We start from the raw sequence: 22,458 nt of genomic DNA on the forward strand, positions 1-22,458 counted from the left end.
TGACTTAGTCAACCTCACTCTCTCCTCCTCCCTACCACTGACAGATGAACAAAGAGTCCAGGTTGCAGAAAGGCAAGGTGACTCTACCAGGGTCATATACAGTGATAGAGCAGGGACTAGACTCCATTCTCTGTGTCTTAGTACACCAGGAGCTGTACATCAAAGAACCAGTGGCAGTGAGTCTTAGTACAGATGGTATGTTACACAAGCGAGCATTAAATCAACATGCATTAAACAGCTCGTCACTCCAGAATTGGTATTTCTTTGTGTGGTCTTTTGACGCTGGCTGCATTCCTTGATCAGGCAGTAGTGGACTCTTACCCTTCTTTCCACTCCAACTGAGAGTTGCCCTACTTAGCTGGGGGAAGGAAGGAATCACTCATTCAGCTCAGCTAATATTTAGAGTATCCGTTCCGTACCCAGCACTGAACGTGTACATGCGAAGAGCAGCAAACATGGTCCCTTCACTCAAAAAGCAGTCAGGTGGAGAAAACAAGGCCTAAATGTGGACTACTAAGACAATTACACATCACATGACAGGGCGGCACAAGGATTTATGTATTTTAACAGTTTTATTTAGCAAGAAACTTCCATAATACTTACAGTGTGTCAGATACATTACAGTATTAACTCTCTGAATCTCCTATGAGATTATCCTCATTTTATAGATGAGCAAAGTGAGGCCTTAAGAAGTTAAGGAACTTGTCAAAGTTCTCTCTCCAGGTAAGAAGCAGGGCCAGATTCTAAGGTAGGATGGCTGCGGGTCCACACTTTCGTAACCACGATACCATGAAGCTTCTCAATAATAGTGACAATCATTCTGCCTCCCTCATAAAATCTTTTCTCAGGGTTCTGAAGGAGAGCCAGTTCTTAAATTCTGAAGCTCCTCTGTGAAATCCTAGCTTTCAAGCTGTACAGGGGAAAGGGATGACCCAGCCCAGTACAATAAGGATGTCTCAGGACAGCTGGCTCACCCTGTGGAAGGGGTGAGGAAAGGCGAATAAACATTCACTAATGAGACAGTGCTTTCCTGGTGTCAACATGAAAGATAAAATTGAATCGTAACTGCAATTAGCAAATTAGGCTATAGTTGGAATGAAGAAACTAAATGGATGCACTGTTTTGCAATTGCAAAAATAAATTGATTGACCCTGTCAAAGCCCACTAGAATGTGGACAGACTTAATATGATCTTCCAATGATTTTCTCCAGGAATCATGCCATAGGAAAACAGCGCAATATACCAGGACCAGATGCATTTGATCATTTTTAAGGAACATGAAAAGTAGCTTGAAAAAAAAAGTGATCTGTAGGTCTGGGAAGCCTTTTGCTTAACAAAGCAATGAATTCAATTTTGGTAAAAATTTGTCAACTTTGCCACTTTATAAAGCAATAGCTGTCTCTTTCCTTTACAGTTGAATTTTACAATTTTGGAAAATATTCCTCACAAGGAAACAGAGATCTTGCAGGCCACTGGCAATCTTCATGTATTAAATTTCTACTTTGTTCTTCTGATCAAATACCTTGAATTATCTATGGGTCTCTCAATTAAAACCCAAGGATGTATTGTCCAAAACTGTAATAACAGGCCTTATGTAGAGCCAACTGGCCAGGCAGCACAATGGATAGTATTTGGCACAGGCTTTTTTTCTAAGATAACATGTCTATATAGCTTAGTATAATTTTGTAAAAGTATTAAAAATTTTTTCAAAATTCCTCTAAAATTCAAATTTTTATTTCAAAGTCTTGTACCAAGAAATTGTACCTAGGTGTAGATGGTTTGCAGAATTCCAAAGGAAAATCTAGTAACTTCTCTTTCAAACTGACCTTTCCATCAAATTATATCAAAGTGCTACCACAACTATCTTAAGGTGTGCAGTATGAGAATGGCCTTCATAAGGTCATTCAATTCATTCCAGTTACTGTATCTGGAAAGTTCACATTAAACCATCACAGGTAGAGGTGGTTTTCATATTGTGAGAGTAGATTTGATCACAGTCCTCAGAAAACTACTCCAGAATATAAATATACTCCTTGCATGTGAAGGTATGATAAGTTATCATCTACTTTAGACTAGTGTTAAAATTATAATGCTAACATAACAGAGAAACAAGGAAATGGGATGATGAGAAATTTGTAGAACACAATGGGGATAGCCTAAGTAAGGCAACGTTGGCATGTGTGTGTGTGTGTGTGTGTGTGTGTGTGCGCACGCGCACGTGTGTAGTTATGCACGACAGGAGTGAATTGACCAAAAGGAAGCAGAAGCCAGTTAGCAAACAGCTGCTTTCCTAGTTCTCCAATGCCCTCTGATATGGCTCTGTCACCCTAGCTTCCTTATTCCAAACTAGCCAATTCTACCTGTGCCTTCCCTTGACTCATAGCTTTGGCACATATGGATCTCCTGGAGACTCTTTGCCTTGAGGAACTGAGCAAACCAGGTAAATCTTCCATGTTTCAGGGCCTTATTTTCCAGAATCATTCTAGGTGTACTTCAAACTTCTGCCTACAGAGATATCAAGAGTTGTCAGGGTGTAACAAGAATAAATCCAAAATGTTCTGAGCTAACCATGCTTCAGGCCAGACCTAGAAATGTAACTGTCTTGCTAAAATGAATTTAGTATTAGAGTCTAGCTGGCTTTTATATGGCATCTTTCATCCTTTTTATTTCTAATCTGTTATGCTCCTCAAAGAGTCTTTCTGTGAGGATTATGTACTTCTATTTCTGTTGTTACTATTGCTACTACTACTAGTAACAATAATAATAGCCTTCATACATATAGCACTGACTATGCGTTAGCAATTACATTAAGAAATTTACCAGTGGGGCGCCTGGGTGGCTCGGTCAGTTAAGTATCCGGCTTTGGCCCAGGTCACGATCTCACGGTTTGTGGGTTTGAAACCCACGTCGGACTCTGTGCTGACAGCTCAGAGTCTGGAGCCTGTTTCAGATTCTGTCTCTCTGTCTGTCTCTCTCAAAAATAAAATAAATATTAAAAAATTAAAAACAAAGAAATTTACATGCAAAGACCTATTTAGTCTTCCTTACAACCTTATGAGATAGATTTTGTTATTATCTCTGATTTATAAACTTACCAAGATCACACAGCTAGTCAGGACCAGTATCGGGATTTAAAACTGCCAATTTGGCTCCAGAATCCATGCTTTTAGACACTTTTGTTTACATAATGCAAAGAATATACCATGAAGACCAGGGGGACTGGGGTTCCAGTCCTGTCTCTAAAGCTATAATAAACTGTGTGACTTAGGGCAAGTCTTTGACTCAATTTCCACTATACAATAAGCCAGGCTCAATGATTTGCTCCTGGTTATACAATGCTTTGAAGATAAAGTTGATGCTTTTCATTAACAAACTTGAGTTTTCTGGATGAGTCAGGAGGTTTAAAGCTTGAAAAATGAAAAGTGTCTGAGGGAAGGAAAGAGGCAACTAATAATAACTAAGTCAATCTTCTGAGAATTTTCACATTCCATATTCCAAGCATGAGATTCAGATTTTACAGAGGAAAACATGGAGTCTCAGAGATTAGGTGATTATTCCAAGGTCACACAGAAAGTCAGGGTGGAGAGCCAAAGCCCAAGCACTTCCTGCCTCACCACTCACCGTGCTTGCCTGGCGTGGCCTCTCCTCTCAGCCAGCACTGAGCTGACGCTTAAAGGTAACATATAAAGTTACCTTTATATAAAGTACAGAGCACAAAGTCCTGCGAACCACACATAAATTAATTTGGAGGTGAGGAGATAGGTGAATATGAACTTAAAAGTGCTAACAGATTGTAACTTAAAACAAAAGTGGGTGGGTATATTTTTGTGTAGCTTCTACAAGGTGGGTTGGGTACCTATCCAAACAAGTGAATTTCTGGAGGGAAAGTCTGGAGGACTTGAGTGTACCCAAGTAAAGGATGAAGAAATACCACAAGCTATTCATGTGGTATTTCCAGACCACATACATGAGTTCTTGAGGTATTCTGCTGCACTATATAACCTCCTAACAGTAACTCAGAATCATTTTGTCAAAAGGAACCTACCTTTCTCCTTAGCCAGAATTTCACAAATAATGCCAATAAACAAGGAAGTTCTCTTAGGTGTTGGATACTGATAGGAGGGCAGCAAAGTCAGAAACTACTATGCTTACTTACTAAATTCCTATTTTGGTTTGGAAATGGGAATCACTTGTTCTTTCACCAATCATCCAACAATAATAAATGAACACCAGGTATGTACAAAGCATTATTTTATCAATCAAAGGCACGGACATTAAAGGGAACATGACATAAATGGTGATGCCAATGCAGTGGCATGAATGCTTAGGATTACAAGAAACACAAGGAGCTCCAGAAGCTTGAACGTTATTTATGATGGGTTAGAGGAGTGCCAAAAGGAGGTGACACCTGAGCCAGCGGTAGAGTAGAGTGAGTTTAGGAAAACTGGCTATAGTTCAGAATGATCAGAGTTCAGAGCATGCATAAGGAGATCTGTTGATCTACTGAATTTCACAAATCATAATTATGTAGCTATAGAATTAGAAGGGTTTTATTGGATAATAAGTTTGCCACTGTCATTTTACATTTAATGAAACTAAGCCCTCAAATTAGGTGCCTAGTGTCCTACCAAGGACGTCTACTGCATGAGGTGAGGTTGTCCTTAAACACAGAACTGAACAATGTGATGTTTGAGAATAAGAACAGGTAAATGCAGCCATGCTGGCAAACCACTAACCTCAGTGTGAAAGAGGTCTGTCATCTGCCATGCCACATAATAAAATAATTACTTAGAGAAATCACCTCCAGCTGATCTGAATGGTATCCACATACAAAAAAGAAAAGTTACAATCTATAAACCACCTCTCCTTCTGTACTGTATGTGCTGATCCACGAACTCTGGATAGAAAACTGTTTAACACATAAATACAGTTAACTCACCAACTAACCTAAGCCTTCCCTCTCTTTTAAACCTAGCTCTTGTTCATTAAATTCAATAAAAATTGACGTACAACAGCTGTTAAGTGAAGGGATTCTTTTAAATCCCCTGTAGATGTTTGCTAAACTTTGGATAAAAACTTTATCATCATTAATTACTAAGCAACACCTTATCAGGAAGTCACAAGAAGAAACATCAAGGTTCTATCACGAAGCCAAAATCAAGTAAGGGTATAATTCAAGAAATATGCAATGTTATGATGATTGTATTTCATCCAAGAAATATGAAATGCTTAAGTACTCTATTCTTTAACAAGTTAATTCCCATGATATTACATGTAAAGAAATAGTAAAGATTCTTTTTAGGTACTAGAATTCTGTTGTACAAAGTTCTACTTGAAACAGGTGTGCTATCAGCTTGGACTTTAGAAGTTTTTCATGTTTTCTGGGTCTGATAGAAAAGCAAAATTCTTGAATTATGAAAATGAGTTATTTTTAACAACTTTGGTAAAAGAAATGATTCACTTTATAAAACAATTCACTATAGGATTTCTTTAAAATAGCAAGTTCGTTAATAGTCTGATTCATGTAACTTTTCAAGAACATACATTATATATAGGTGGACAAAATTCAAAGGCTTCCTCAAATGGTTGGTATTTGGTTTCCTCAAATGGTTGGATTTGGTCTCTAACCACAAAAAAAAACCCCTGAAGACTTGAAAATGAAAATAACTTATATAATTATGTTAAAGTGGGAATTTAAACAGTAAGGAAGCAAATAAACATTCTAATCACATTTGCATAGACAAGGGTTTAGAGGGACAAACAAGTGATTAATAGTGGTTACTCCTGAGGAGCCTGTAGGGACTTTGTTGTTTTATAATGTCCACATTGTTTGTTTTATAAGAAGTATGTATTGCAATTCTGTACTTTCTTAAAATTCAGTTTCAATATTCATTTTTTAAAAGCATTCCTTTGGGGGGGAAAAAGGATTTTTTTTTTTTTGTAGCTTGCCATAGTGGTTTTCCTTCAAGAGTGTATCAGAATCAGCCATGAAGAGTTTCTGACAATTATGCAGCTGCTTGGGTACCTCTGCAGAACATTAACTTAGAAAGCTCTGGAAACCACCAGACCAGATGACCTTTATGATTCTTTCCAATCTGGAGATTTCATTACCTACAAATACTCTGTACACATTCAATACCCAACAGCTTTCTTTTCATACACATTAACCGTCCAACACTGCATAGAGGAGAAGCATTATTTCTATAAGATGGGAGAAGGCCCTCCTCCCCGGCTCTGTGCACTCACTTTACTGTCCTAGAGAAACTCATAGGAGACAAACTGAAGACTAAAACACGTACAGCTTCAACTCCAATAAACTTTTTTCCTGTGGCTATTTTAACACAAACCCATCATATTTCGCTATCTCAGGCATAAATTTGGGAACTGGCTCTAATGTAAGCACCAGTTATTGCAGAGGTGATGGGAAGACAGGAATGGGGAAGGGCATGGCTGTGTACTATCATATCGGTTCTCTAACTAAAAACAGTCCCATAAAGTGGGTAAGTGTTACCATTTTCTCTAGCCTGGCACTTCATCTCTGTCAGTTCTCAACCCTATTAGACCCAATTCCCCTTTGTTATATTAAAGTCTACACATATACATTCATTTTAGCTCCTCCTTTTCTATCCTGAAAAGAAATTCACAGATGTTTAACAAAATTTCAAAAAATATCATCAAAATACCCTAACAGCAACATAAAAGAAAATGAAATAAAAGTAATTAATAATAAATTATGTATTTCAACATGCGTATGTCCTGGCATGACTATACTAAAATACAAAGAAGTAGTCATATGCTTACACTACTTACATTTAATATATTTAAATTTAAGAGAAGCTGGATGATAAGAAACTATGACATACAACAAATATAGGAAAATGAAGTAAAATCACGTGATTTTCTGAAATGGTTCCAAACAATATAAAGTACAACTATCTTTGATATGCAAGATCGTGGCATTTCTGGAAAATTTAGTGTTTATTGAAACAGATAAAAATATGTAAAAATATTTTGTATATAAAGTAGAGTTAGGTTACAGGCATGGACAATCATACAAAGTTTTCTAGTCCCCTTCACAAAAATGCCATACATGTGATATTTAAGGCTATGTAGGAACCACACAATTCTTTTATATTAGGATGCCCTGTGCATTACAGGATGTCTCCCATCTCTGGCCATGGTCCACTAAATCACTGAGACAAACTCAAATGCTCCACAAAATTCCAAAATGCCCCCTAGAAGTTAGTGCCACCCCACTGAGAATCACTGGTATACATGAACTTCAAATATCTACATGCATAAATATTATAGGTTCTCACACTGGCCTAGGGGATAAGTGGGCCACTATTGACCCCTGGTCTTGGGCTAAAGATTCTCTGATATAAGGGCTACTCGTAATTGAAGAGCCTGGGATACATCTATCCCAGAAGCTTCCAGTAAGAAATTATACCTAAAACTTTTTTTTATCTGTATTTTTAAAAGTAGATAATAAAGCTATTTTTACATGTAGAGTATATCCATATACACAGTTGTACTAATAATTCTGTCTCTTCTCTCTACTTCCCCTAAAAAAATACTTTCTCCTAAGTTTTCTAGGTAATCAGGGTCAAACTGAAAATATTACCATTCCCTTTTTTCCATACTAATGCAGAGATACATTAATGAAAATAATCCAAAAGTCATTTACAAATGGCACTGAAATATATTATTTATTTGGAAGAAGAACATCTTCCTACTTAAGTTTTGATTAGGCATCTATTAAAAGTTATTTTCATTTCCTGATCAACCCAACGACTAAACCGTGTGTCTTCTGGTGGCAGGCTGAGGAGCTGCCTGAGTCTGAGAACATGATGAGTCCTAAGAGAGAGACTGAAGTATTTTGAAATTTTCACTAATCGGGATTTGGTTATATAATTTCTTTTTGGCACTGAAAAAAATTCATGCCTCCATACAGATTTTATGTTAAATTAGCACATCATTCACAGAAATACCAGATATACCCTCACTTTAAGTAAAGGGGATAAGGACTTCACTTTATATATAAAAGGATTCACAGATTAGAGGAAATCATCACAGGATTCCTTTGAACATAAAAACTCCTGGTTAAAATGCCATTTAAAGATTAACGAATAAGTTAATTATGCAATATTCATTCAATTTCTACACCTTATTAAAGACTTTCTTAAAATGTCTATTGAAACGGTATTTAGCCTCAGTAGGTGAAATGGCCCTTTCAACAGCTAATTAGCCTGTTTTTCCACTTCAAATTCTGTTGATTAATTCACTAATTAATTTAATAATGCACACAAGAAATCAGCATTCCGTTTTTTATAATCTCAACTTGGGTTATCTTTCTTCATATCTAAAATTGGTAAATATTTACCTTATGCCCATGCACAAGCATCACATTATAAAAAATAAGCTAAAGTTCGTGTGTTACCAAAGATATATGGTGATTAAAATAACTCATCTTTTAGTATTCTGATCGCTACTTGTTTCTATAAATAAACTTTACCAATACGCGGAGGCCTGCACATTTGTGTACTATGTGCTGTGAGATTCTTGCATCTGATCACAGACCAGCTCTAAAAGGCTTTATGATTCACATAAAATACAGCCCTTCTTAAATAATATCAGAACAGAAGTCATATTTTCTATTATTAAACAGAGAATTCTGGTGCTGATAAAAAACAAAAAACCCCATACATTGAAAACAAAAAGAAAAACGTAGCACTTGCCAAATGTGTACTACAAAGCTATTTACTTACTTGGTACTGGGCCTTTTTTGTAGGGCTTTATCCAGGATAAGAGATGGCGCACTCCTCCTCCTTTCTGCTAGTGTTTTCATTTTCTGTTGAGAAAAAAAAAATCAAAATGAAGACTGCGTGACTTCTAAACCAAGTAAATGCCACCTTTCAAACCAATTCAGCAAATTTTGTATTGCCGATCCTTGCCTCTCCAAGAGTTTGCGGTCTCGTTACAGAGATAATCACATCTAAACTAGAATAGTACGTGTCAAGAAGTGGAACAGGCAGTAAATATTTTTTATGAATAGAGAATAAGGAGGTTAAATGTTGATCAGAGTATTTGATCATAACCATTATCATCAATTGCAGCTAACAGATAATATTACTTATTATGTACCTGGCCCTGTGCTAAAGGCAGGACTGGATTATCTCATTTATACCCCTAAATGTCATCTGAGTAGGTAGATTCCACTATCTCTATTTCATAGGCAGGGTAGGCCCCAAACTGGGCTTCAAGGGGAATCAGGATTTGAAAAGGTCAAGTAAAGGGAGGAAAAAAAAGTAAAGCAAAAGAGACTAGATTCTTATACATCTCATAGACCTTTAAATTTAAATATTTACACATCTGGGAATCCCTTCTTCTACACAGATTTTTTTTTTGCTGGAACTTAAAAAAAAAAACCAAAAGAACACTTTTTTCTTTTCTAAGTGGTATATAAACATAGGATTAACTGGATAATTCAAGTACTCTGTTTCAAGGACCTAAAATTTATGGTAAATGGGGATTTATTCAACTTGGATTATTCAGATAAGTACTCTCTAAATTCAGTCTTTTATATTTAACAAGTCTAGATAGAGTCAGAGGGCGTGCTGCCGGATACGGATGAGTAAAATCACCAACAGAGTCATAACGAGCCATAAGGCACAGGCTGTGGACACTCTTCTGTTCCCCACCCCGTCCTGGCCAGAGGGCTCACCGACTGGAGGACCCAGGCCAGCCATCCTGGGAACTGGGTATGCTCCAACAGGAACCAGAGAAAACGTAACTGGCTCAGTGGCAGTACCTCATTACATTATTCATAAAGGAACTACTTCTTAGCTAGTAAAATAAAACCTAGATCCTAGCCTAGGAACACAGGAAGAATAATCCAGTGAGAAGGGGATACAATTCTTATCCCCCAAATTCACCATGTCCCAGGATCTCTCCCCAGTTACTGTTGTTACCAGTGTCATGCCTCAGTGTTGTCGATCCCCCCCCCCCCCCATTAATCTTTTGGCTCACATGTGGAAACTCTATGCCGAATCCTCCTTAATATGGCTCAGATAGCAACTGAAATAATAAACCATGAATAAAGGTAAAGGACAGGAAACAAATGGGTAAGAAATATAGAATACCATTCTTCTCAATCAGAAGTTACTAACCATGAATGGGTTTCAGGGAGGGTTAAACTGTTTAATTTTCTTTTTTACACAGTATGTATATAGTGCCTTCCTTCTGGAGAGAAAGCCCACGATTTTCATTAGGTTCCCAGAAAAGTCTGTGATTCTGATAACCTACTTTCTATCTTAAGCTGTAAGCCCCATCCCACTGTTTCCATTACTCACATCTCTTGGGAACCTAACTCTCCTGAATCCACCATTCCGAGGCCAGTGTGACCGCAGAGGTGGCAGGAAGAAGGAAAATCTGGGAGACAAGTATTTGTGCCACAAGGTCCAGTGGCCTGTCCTGATGTGAAGAGTCTCAACAGTAAAAGACTGGTTGATTTTACTAAGAAAGGTAGCAATCTGTTCACATGCAGATTTTCCACAGGATTCTGTTTCACCTTTAGGTCTGGGCTAGATTCATACTCCCAATCTTCCTGACTCCCTTTATTCAGTATCTATTTACCATGCTTCAAACTTTGAAATGTGCCCAATCCTTTAAGTTTTACCTGGGCTCCTTATCCTCCGTTTTGACCTTAGGGTCTGCCTAGTCTACCTTAGTGGGAACCACATTCCTGTATTTATCTCAGCAGACTTACTTCTGAGGCCTCTAACCCTCTGACACCACTGTCCCCAGATCCAAGCTCCTAACAAAATCTTCATTAATAAACGATTTCTCATTCTGAGCTCCTTGCCTTTCAGGTTTACAAAGAATTTGGAAAGGATTCAAAAGATAGCCATAAATATGATTTAAAATGTGGGGGGAAGAAGAATCTGTGAGAAAGGCTAAAATGACCTGAAATTCTTCATTTGTAAACAGTAATAATCTCCAAATTAATGCAGTCATAATACAGAGGATAGAAAGCATCATCCAAGGAAGATAAAGCAAAAAGAAATCCAGGTTGGTCTTGGGTAGTGGTTCTTTGAGGAATTTACAAAAGCTGTGAATTAAGTTCTGCACACAATTTTTCAAGGGGTTCAGCAACCCACATAAAATGGATTCCTTGGGGATTCACAGACCCCAAATTTAAAACCTTCTGACATAAGGAAATCTTCCTGAGAGTGATGGCTGCTAAACATGAGAACGAGTAGTCAAAGAAGGGTGACAAATTTTCTTCTGTGCTTTTAAAATAGGAGTTTTTCATGGAGACTTAATGTAGAGGACCATTCATACACACACTAATTATACTGTGTTTTCTTAGTCATAAAATTGTTAGATGTATGAGGAGCCCAATGCAGAGTGTGTCCACCTCATCTAGTGGATTCATACGCAAAGAGTGTGATCAAACCACGGGAAAAGTATTATTTTTGAGATCCAATTGTTTGTAGTGAGACTCACTCTACCGCTATTGAGAAATGCAACATCCACAGCAATTCAGTCACTCCTCTGGGCATTTCATTTCCCAATCCAGAAAATCAGAAAATCTGGACTACATAGGTTCTTAGGTCCCTTCTATTTTTGATATTCTCATGTTAAGTGTCCACCAAAGATTTACCTTAGATATGCATGGAAATAAACATCACATTTGCCAATTTAAGATTCACAGGATTCATTCCTCTTGTAAGTAATTAAAAATCTTAAGAATGGCCAATATGAGCTTAATAGATAGATTTAGGTATCAATTAGTTAAACATACACAGATCTCTTTCTTTGGCTCAAAAGTGTAGCAGAACAAAGGGCCAATGGTGACTTTGAAACAAATTCACTTATCTATCAGAGACTCTGTTCTCAGGCAATAAAGACCTGGATTTTCTTTTTGTTTATAACAACTGCGTGAAAGACAATGCATGGAAATAGAATGAGACTACTGATTCCTTTACAAATAGATTACAGTGCAAACTTGTCAGGACAGGTTGAGGCTATACTTGCCCAACATCAACAAATTTCAGTTGTTCAATGACAGGAAAAACTATGATTCTTTGCCTCACAGAAAACAGGGTAGGTTTAAGACAGTGCTTTTTGTTGTTAGCTTAAAAATCACAATTTACAGCATGATTTTTCAGAATGCCCACGTGTTTGATGTTCCTATCTAGATGACCTCATAAATACTGGATGTCATTCTGAAAGTGAGTATTGTAAAAAGGTAATCTTTTGGGGCGCCTGGGTGGCTCAGTCGGTTAAGCATCCGACTTTGGCTCAGGTCATGATCTCACAGCCTGTGAGTTCGGGCCCCGCATCGGGCTTTGTGCTGACAGCTCGGAGCCTGGAGCCTGCTTCAGATTCTGTCTCCCTCTCTCTGACCCTCCTCCATTCATGCTCTTTCTCTGTCTCAAAAATAAATAAACATTTAAAAATAAACAAATAAAAATAAAAAGGTAATCTTTTTAAAATAGAAAATACATATTAGGTTAAAAAATAAACTGCATTAATCTTTTGGGAATGATTTTATTAAGTGTACCATTTACCTAGTATTCAAGAGCCCAAAAAACTAAACAAGAATTTTGTATGAGCTAAAAAACAAACAAACATGAAGTAGCATTTACTTACCCCTCCACCTCTAATTGGGAAAGATAAAGAGGACCTTGTGAAAAATTGTAAAAGGGAAGAAATGCAATTAAATTTTAAAAATGGCTCTTTTTACTAACAGCAATTAGGGAAATATAACAGGAACACAAGAAAGTAATTAGATCTTTGGTTTCCTAAGCTGTCTCCTCTGCAGTTATATTTAGTAAAAAAGGGAAAAATCCATTCTGCCAAAAGTGAAATAGAGATCATAATTGAAAATAAGAACCAAATGCCTGCAATTCATTTTTTTGGTATTTCAATAATGCACAACATTAGCAGCTAATCTACAAGTTGCTTTCCATCCCAGTTGGATTCACTATGTGTTCAATTCTCTGTGTTCCTATCTTGCTTCACATCCTGCACCTCAGTTATGGCATCTCGTGTTATACTATTTATCTTTCTGCCACTTTCTAGAGGGTAGGGATTATAACCTCTTCCCAACATTTTCCTGTCCTTCAACAATTATTTACTGAAATTCTGCTCTGTGGTAGGTCTATCTCTGCATTCCCCAAGCCTATTACAAAGCCTGGCACAAAGTATGCACTCAATAAATGAAAGCTTTATATGAATTTTAAAACCTACTATTCTCCATACCTATATCGCTATCCCTAAATACACACTCGCAGAAAAACAAATAAACCTTTAAGGGGCTCTGCTGGAATGCTATCATTAAGCAAATGTAAGCATTTGCTGTGAGCTGTATAGTTATGAGCCATCCTTCTACAACACAAACTACATCTTTTGACATAGTGTTGTTGACGTACCTCTTTGAGCTACATGGTAAACATCTGCTGATAAAAGTTAATTACCTGCCAACAAAAGGTACAAAGACACCTGGCTATGCACATGCAAAAGAATTAAGTTGGATCTCACCTCACACCATATATAAAAATTAACTCAAAATGGATCAAAGATCTAAGAGCTGAAATTGTAAAAAAATTTTAGAAAGACACATGGGCAGAAATATTTGTGACTATGGATTGGGCAGTGGTTTCTTAGATATGACCCCGAAAGCACAAACAACAAAAGAAAAAGAACAGATAACTTGGACACTGTCAAGATTAAAAACTTCTGTGCTTCAAAGGACACTGTTAAGGAAGTGAAAAGAAAACCCACAGAATGGAAGAAAATTTGACAAAGGATTTGTATATAAAGAATTGTTACTGAATTGCCACAATTCAATAAAGATAAATACTCCAATTTTACAATGGGCAAACAATATGAATGGGCAGTTCTCCAAAGAAGATACACAAATGGCCTATAAGTATATGAGAAGATGCTCAACATCATAAGCCATCAGGAAAATACAAATCAAAACTATGAACTATCATTTTATACTCATTAGGATGGCTGTAATAAAAAAGACATAAGAAGTGCTACTGAAGATGTGGATAAATTGAACTCTCCTAAAATGCTGGTGGGAATGTAAAATGGTGCCGTCACTTTGGAAAATAGTTCAGAGGTTCTGCAAATGGCTAAACACAGAGTTACCATATGATCCTGCTATTCCTCCAGGTACATACTCAAGAAAATGAAAACAAATCCACACAAAACGTGCACATGAATCTTCACAGCAGCATCATTTATAATGGTTAAAAAGTGGAAATAACCCCAGTGTCCATCAACTGACGAATGAATAAACACGATGTGGTATATCCATATAATGGAATATTACTTGGCAATAAAAGATTTACTGACATGTGTAACAACATGAATGAATCTTAAAAACATTTTGTTAATTAAAAGTCAGGTCCCAAAGGACCACATATCATATGACCCCATTTATATGAAAAATCCAGAATAAACAAATCTACATACTTAAAGTAGATTAGTGGTTGCCCAGAGTTTGGGGATATAAGGTGACTGGGATGTGATGATGAAGGGGCATGGTGTTCCTTTTTGGGGTAATGAAAATGTCCTGAAACTGACTGTAACAATGGATACACAATTCTTGCAATAGACTAAAAGCCACTGAATCATATACTTTAAATGAGTGAACTGTATGGTATGTGAATTATAGCTCAATAAAACTATGAAAAAGAAAAAAAAAGAGCTAAATACCAAACTACTAAAACACTGGGTTCCATCCCAGCAAATTGGTTCACAACCAAGAGCCATAATTTTCTTTATTTGTATAAGAATCATCTGTAGTAGCACATAAAAAAATGAAAATTGTTTGCATTTTGTTCAACATGTTTTTGTACCAACTGTTTGAGTGGCTCTCCATTTGAATTCCTCAGAGATCTGAGGAGTATGCCCACCTGTCTACTGGGGTTTGCCACCGGCCCTCCCTCCCCCTCCTCCCCCCTCCCCTCCATGGCGCCCTAGCCTCACTCACTGTTTTCATGCAGTAAAATTTCAGTAGCAGTATCTGAAGTCAGCGACTTAACACTGCCTGTATTAGAGTTCAAGGTGGTAATACAAGCATGTCTATGCAGGAAAATGAAATTGTAAACAGGTAACTGAAGAAAAAAAGTTCTGTTCTTTTATTTTCAACAACTCAGAAAACACTGTTTACATAAAAACCTGCATGTAGTCCCTCACTTGAAGTTTAACTTCATATCAACCAAGAGATACCGTATGAGTTTTGGACCTCTAAATCACTCCGAATCTGGTCATCCTTAGTTCTCACAGAGATTATAGGAAAAGAATGCCTTTCAAAAGAAAGGAGCAGGATGAAAGATTTAAGACAGATAAACTGCAAGTTTTCATACTTTCTTCTGTGACAGTCACTTTTATAACGAAAAAAATCCAAGCATTTCCACTGAATGTAAGTCAAATGTGAAGTCGCTTTCAAACATTTAAAATGACCATAGCATCAAAACAAGGGCTTTGAGGAAAGCTTTTAAAGAATTTAAGTTTCAAGGCTAGAAAAAAGAATCAAGTTTACAAATTAGCTTATTCGAATTTGACAAAGCTAATCCTTTTGTGAATGGTCTGTACAATTTTGCAAGCAATAAACAGTTTCTTTCTGGTCTTCCTAACACACAGGCAGCTTTTAATTTGTGGAGACATACCTCAAAGACACTGGCTCTGCAAGGAAACAAGAACATTAATTTTAACCTTCTGCCTTGCTTCTAGGTCCTAGTATTGCCACCGTGTTTTGACCGCTGGGTGAGCTGAAGCTTCTCACTACTGGCAGGTTGGTCTGTGATGTGAATGACCTTCTATTTACTCACAATCGTCCTACCCAGAATCAATGTGAGCATTTGATTAAAACAAATGTCATCACAGTAGACTGTTGTACAAGAATAGAAGTTCTTTTCGGAGATTAAGTAATGTTTTTACTTTTGGCTGTATTTCTTCTTTCTAGGAGGCAACCACTTTGAAATAGAACAATAAACATGAGAATCTATGTAATGTAGAAGAATGGGCTCTGAGTTAGGAGGCACTGGACCTAAATTCTGCACCCTGTTTCTAGCACTTAACCTCTGAGTCCTCTCTGTAAGATGACATAACTGTCCCACCTACCACAAAGAACAGAATAAGATTTTATGTGTGAGACCTCTGATTGGAAAGCACTGTGATGTGACAGTGTAACATATAGAGGAGTGCTTTAGAGTGCATACGTACTCTGCATACATAAATATGAGGATGGTAGGACTCCCCTTACACATTATTCTTTGTTCCTCTGCCTCCACCGGACCCCTAGGGCTTCTTGAGTATCAGTGAGGGCCCTGAAGTTGGCTGGACATTCTTTTGTGGCAAAGTCACCAGTTTCAACCTCTGGTCCGACGCATTCCTTTTCGGGAGGATCCTGGAGTAGACAGGGTCAAACACCAATGCCCTCTCCCTCATAACCCCTTACAAGGCAGGGCTTCACTACATCTTTTCCATACATCATACACATCATGGCCCATACAATGTGATATTATTTACACATCCATGGCACACTATGGTAAACAAAGAGGTTCTGCGGCTGCCCTGGTACCCATCTACCTGCCCAAAGGCTAAGGGGCTGAGTGTATCTCACACAGCTCTAATGGTTGGCTCTACCATTACAGCCCCCTCTGACTTTTCTCATGCACAGGGGAAGAGTATAGTAATCAAGTCCAAAAACCATCATAGTAAAAAACAAAACAAAACAAAACAAAAAAACCAAGAATGTATAAAATGAGAATAGAAAACAGGCCCAGGTCTATCTAGATTCAGACAGAGAATAACCAGGTAATGACTATTGCCAAAGCTGAGGTTCAAGAAGACGAATGCAGGGGTGGAAGAGAAAATACAGACACTCTCCTAGGTGTGAATTAGGACCCAGGTAAACAAGGAAGGCAAAAGGCCACAGAGCAGCTGGGTTTTCCAGATCTCTGAAATGTGAGCTGATGTGGGCACGCATATGTTCCATTTTCAGAGTCCCTACACAAGTGACCAAACATCCAGAAATAGGTGTTACCTTTCAGTTGTGCCATGTGACAGCTGTCCGTCAAAATTAGGTCAAGGCTGCCCAGCACAGCGCTGACATACAGCGCTGACAGGCCTATTTCTGCTGCTGGTCGGATGTTTCTAATCTAAACTTGTCCTAGATAAGGAAAATAAGACTGAAACAAAATTATAAAATAAACTGGGCCGTGTTGCCTGCAAGCCCCATTATTGGTGGCTAACAGGGGGCAGCTTCCTCTGCTCCCTTTCCAGCCTCCCACACTGTAGCCAAGTCTTCATAAGTAAACAAAGGCTGAACCCCACCCCCATCCAAGGTTGCTTCAGAAAAACCACTGCAGTTGCTACTACCAAACTGAGCATTCACCGCGCAGGCTTTCTGCACACACCGGCATCTGCAGAGTCCCTGTGATCTAGAGCACTTGAGATACCAACAGGAAGAACCGGAGAGCAGACGTTCCTCTCAACAAAAGTTTATCTTAGAGGCAGGATGTTCAGGATACTATAACAAAATAACATAGACCTGGTGGTCTGAACAACAGACACCGATTTCTCATAGTTTTGGAGGCTGGGAAGTCCAAGGTCAAGGTACCAGCAGATTCAGTTCTTGGTGAAGACCCTCTCTCTCTCATTTGTAGAAGGCTGTCTTCTAGCTGTCACCTCATATGGGGAGACAGAGAAACACACAGAGAGAGCAAGCTCTCTGGTCTCTTAGTTGGGCACTAATCCCATCATGAGGGTTCTGCCCTTGTGACCTCATCTAACCTAATTATCTCCCAAAGGCCCCAGCATCTAATCCTGGGGGTTAGCCTTCAACATGAATTTGGAGAAAGGGCACAAACATTCACCCTGTAGCAGAGGTTTTTGCTAAATGCTCTGGAGACATGAGAGGCATGAGTCATGAAACTCCAACAGATCACAGTAATGTGATGTACATACATTTCTTCAATGCACTATGTACACGAGTGCGTGTATACATGCACATACATAACCCTGATGCTACATACCCACTCATTTTTGTGACACTGTAGTTTATAACACATTAGTGGCAATTTAAATTGAAATCTAGTACATTTTCAGCTACGGATAACTCCCAGGAAGGCAAGCTGTATAATCACATATTTTTGTTATGTTGTTACGTGGTCCTTTAAGGAAGAAGATATCTTTACTTTGCGAAGCACAGCCACCAAGTCCTGGAGGCAAGATAAGAACTATGAAGGAATTCAGACACCTCGGTTACTCAAGGCCCATTTTCTGCAGGCGCCATCAGCCGTCTCACCTCTTCTGGCTCACGGAACATGTTCCACCTTCTGTCCACACACATTCCACCAAACCAGACCCGGGACAAAACGGACGGTGAGAAACTGCTTCACAACAGTCTTCACTTCACTACTGAAAGCAACAACTGCACTATTTAGGTATCTGTGACTTGTGAATACTCAAGTCCATTAAGTTGCAACTCTCCAGATTGACTATTTTACTTTAAATTGGTAATTACTTTTTTCTTTTTTTTTAATAATTTGTTTTAATGTTTATTTATTTTTGAGACAGAGAGAGACAGAGCATGAATGGGGGAGGGTCAGAGAGAGAGGGAGACACAGAATCCGAAACAGGCTCCAGGCTCTGAGCTGTCAGCACAGAGCCCGACGCGGGGCTTGAACTCACGGACCATGAGATCATGACCTGAGTCGAAGTTGGCCGCTCAACCGACAGAGCCACCCAGGCGCCCCTAAATTGGTAATTATTTAAAAAAAAATTTTTTTTTTAACGTTTATTTATTTTTGGGACAGAGAGAGACACAGCATGAACGGGGGAGGGGCAGAGAGAGAGGGAGACACAGAATCGGAAACAGGCTCCAGGCTCTGAGCCATCAGCCCAGAGCCTGACGCGGGGCTCGAACTCACGGACCGCGAGACCGTGACCTGGCTGAAGTCGGACGCTTAACCGACTGCGCCACCCAGGCGCCCCATTACTTTTTATATCAATGTGTAAAAATAAGATTGTCCTAAGTTTTATTCCATAAAAACATAATTTATTCTGTCCTAACATATGAATGTTAGATTCAGAAAAAAAATAATTTTTCTTCTGCCATGTTAAATTGCAATATTGTGCTCACATTTTAAATAAAAATAACTATAGAAGCATAGTTATAGGAAGCGTATGAAATGGAATAACCAGGCAGCATATGTAATGTCTTCCTATACTCAAGATTCAGGACATAAGGGGCTCCTGGGTGGGTCAGTAGGTTCAGAGTCTCACTCTTGATTTTGACTCATTGGATTTGATCATGATCCCACAGTCTGTGGGATGGCGCCTGGCATCGGGCTCCGTGCTGATAGTGTGGAGCCTGGTTGGGATTCTCTCTCTCCCTTACTCATACACATGCTCTCTCTCTCCTCTTACTATGCCCCTTCCCTACTAACATGTGCTCCCTCTCTCTCAAAGTTAAATAAACATTTAAAAAAAGATTCAGGATATAAAATGTTTTCTGAATTGAGAGAGTTTCAACTGGGTTTCCCAAACATGTTACCGTCCATAGTGGAATCATCTGAGGCACAGAATTCATTGCACCCACACATAACTTGGAACTGCAGTTCTAGAAGTTTGGGGAATATGCCAAGCTTTCCAACAGCAAGCAAGACTGATAGATCACCGTGGCAAATAGGCCTGGCTGAGGAACTCCAGAAGTACAACAAGTGCCTTAAATAAAACTTCTGAAAATGACAGCTACCAAGGCATAAAAATTACACATTTCCAACGTAATCAGACCAATGACTGTAGCATTGATTGTCACTATTGGTTCATATTTATTGTGATGATTTACTTTATCAGTCAACTTGATTGTCCACAGATTCCCAGATTAAACATTTCTAGGTATGTCTGTGAACTATTTCTGGATGAGATCACCATTTATCTCATTGGATTCAATAAAGCACACTGCCTTCCCCACACTGAGTGGGCACCATTCAATCTCTGGAGGGCCTTCATGGAACAAAGAGTGGAGGAAGGAGAAATGTGCCCCTTTTTTACTGCCTCACTGTTAAGCTGGGACATCTCACCTCCTCTTGACTCAGGAAAAGACAGTGGTGAATTAAACTACACTTTTCTGCGTCTTTTGCTTACAGATGACAGATCATGGGACTTTTATTGGTCTGTTTCTCTGGAGAACCCTGACTAATGCATTTACCTAACGTTTACCTAAGGGCAGCAGTGAACATAACATTCAATGGTAGATGGAAAAACTGGAGACAGACTCTGCTCCCCAAAGAATGAAATTACCTCTCAGGATAAAAACCTCTCAAATGTGCTTTCCTCAGCTGGTTACATAGAATTCAGATCTACTCTCTCCTATATCTAATGTTATAAATAACAACAACAGCACCTATAATCTAGTTAGGAAGAGAAACAGAGTTGGAAGATCTGGTTCCAATTTCAGCTTTGCTGCTCACTACATGTAGCCTTGGCAGAGCTCAGCTCCTTCTTCTGCAGAAATAGGTTAATAATTCTTACCTCATATCATTGATGTGTATTATATATAGTTAGGCATTCACATAAAGAGGTTTTAAAATTTTTACTATCCCATACATTATAAACATTAAATTCTTATCTTTCTGCTCAAGTTTCCATCTTATTTGACATTTATGACCTTCAAGGGTGACCCCTTTGAAAGACAGTGTTATGGACTGAATGTCCGTGTCCCCCTCAAATTCAGATGTTGAAGCCCTAATTCCCATTGTGATGGTATTAGGAGGTGGGGTTTTTGGGAGGTGGTTAGGTTTAAAGGAGGTCATGAAAGTGAGGCCTCTGTGATGAAATTAGTGCCCTTATAAGAAGAGACCAGAAGTAACTAGTTCCATCCTCCTCTCTCTTCCCTTCCCTGATTCCCCCAACCCTTCCGATGAAGACACAGAAAGAAGATGGCCAATCACAAGCCAAAAGTAAACTCTCACCAGGAACTGAATTGGCCGACACTGAGTTCATGGGAATTCGGAGCCTCCAGAACTGTAAGAAATCAATGTCTGATGTTTAAACTACCCAATTTAAGGCATTTTGTTATGGCAGCCTGAGCCCAATAAGACAGCATTCACTCATTTGCATGTAAATATTCTTGTATTAAATTCAATGAAATAAAACTCTTTTTATTGCTTTACCCCTCCTTCCACCTGCTAAAAGATACTAATTGGCTTCTTCAGTTTTCTCCAAAGTGCAGAAAATACTTTCTTCTTTTGACCCATAAGAAACAACCTTGAGATATACAAGACATGGATTATCACCACCATTTTACAGACAAAGAAACAAAGTACATTCACAAGTTCAGAGTTCACACCAGTGATAACAGAGGCCATTTTTCATTAATCTAATTCAGATCTTGATACTTCCAGACTCCTCTCACCCAAAACCACTTCATGTACCTGGTTTTATGAAATTCACTTTGTGAATAACACTGGAAAAGGATTCAGTAGGATCCTGGTTTAACCACAAATACAATATTTTCTCAGTATTACAGAGTAAAACTAAAGCTTACTCACCAAGATGTTTCATTCAAACCCCAGCATAAGACACACACACATGGCCAAAGTTGGCTCTCGTGGGTGTTCTACCATGAGCTGCTATAAACAGATCTGGACCCAGAGAATGCAGAAAGAAAAGACAGAATGAAGTGTACAACAGCTGCCACATTTTAAAATGTTGGAGCTATTTTAAAATCCTATTGCTTTGACTGACTTTCTGCGCCTGTAAGTCTGTCTTCTGTATCCCAACACCCATCTTATTTAAGAAGTTTTCAATTAACACATGAAACCCAAGAGGGTGCTTGAGTATGACACAAGTGATCCCTAACCAAAATTATTCTAATATGTGCTTCCATTTCATTTCATAAAAACTGCTCTATCCCAAATGTAGATATCTTCAAAGATACATTACCCAGAAGATTTATACAGAGTTTTATCGAGAATTCATTATCTAGAAGCATTATATATATATATATATATACACACACACACACACACACACACATATATACACATATATGTTTCTATTATCTTTTAGAACCATATTTTTAGAAATTAGTATACAAATGTATTGTGTATCTTCTGAAGAGCCTAAGTGACAGAAAATCCTTGCTTTCTAGAAGTAATCAAATTATCTGACTAGTGAATAAAGGTGGATAAACCAGGTAAGAAATTCTGCTTCAGGTTAAAATAATAAATGTGGCTATTAAAATAAAGAGAGTAGCTTCTTATACAGCATCTACAGACTGGCTCCTGAAATGCATCACACTCTTTCCTGCTTCAGGATCTTTAAATAATTGCTCCCACTTTTTGAAATCTTTTTACAGCATCTCATTTCCACTCATAAAAGAGTAAAGCCTCACTTAAAAGAGGCTTTCCCTGAAACCTTAAT

At 38.3% G+C, this 22,458-nt stretch overlaps 1 protein-coding gene across 5 annotated transcripts in view; it reads right to left on the minus strand.

The window, feature by feature from the left end:
• The window catches only part of ARHGAP20 (Rho GTPase activating protein 20), a 130,311-nt gene that overhangs the window by 101,269 nt on the left and 6,584 nt on the right, over positions 1 to 22,458 (minus strand). For all 5 annotated transcript variants that reach the window (XM_040482927.1, XM_040482925.1, XM_040482924.1 and 2 more), the window contains exon 2: positions 8,769 to 8,851. In XM_040482927.1, the coding sequence (XP_040338861.1) occupies positions 8,769 to 8,848 (80 nt within the window). In that variant the 5' untranslated portion in view covers positions 8,849 to 8,851. The remainder of the gene's footprint in view (positions 1 to 8,768; positions 8,852 to 22,458) is intronic.

Source organism: Herpailurus yagouaroundi, unplaced genomic scaffold (genome assembly GCF_014898765.1).
Source record: "Herpailurus yagouaroundi ecotype Mexico unplaced genomic scaffold, PumYag 161, whole genome shotgun sequence".
In the NCBI taxonomy this organism is placed as follows: Eukaryota; Metazoa; Chordata; class Mammalia; order Carnivora; family Felidae; genus Herpailurus; species Herpailurus yagouaroundi.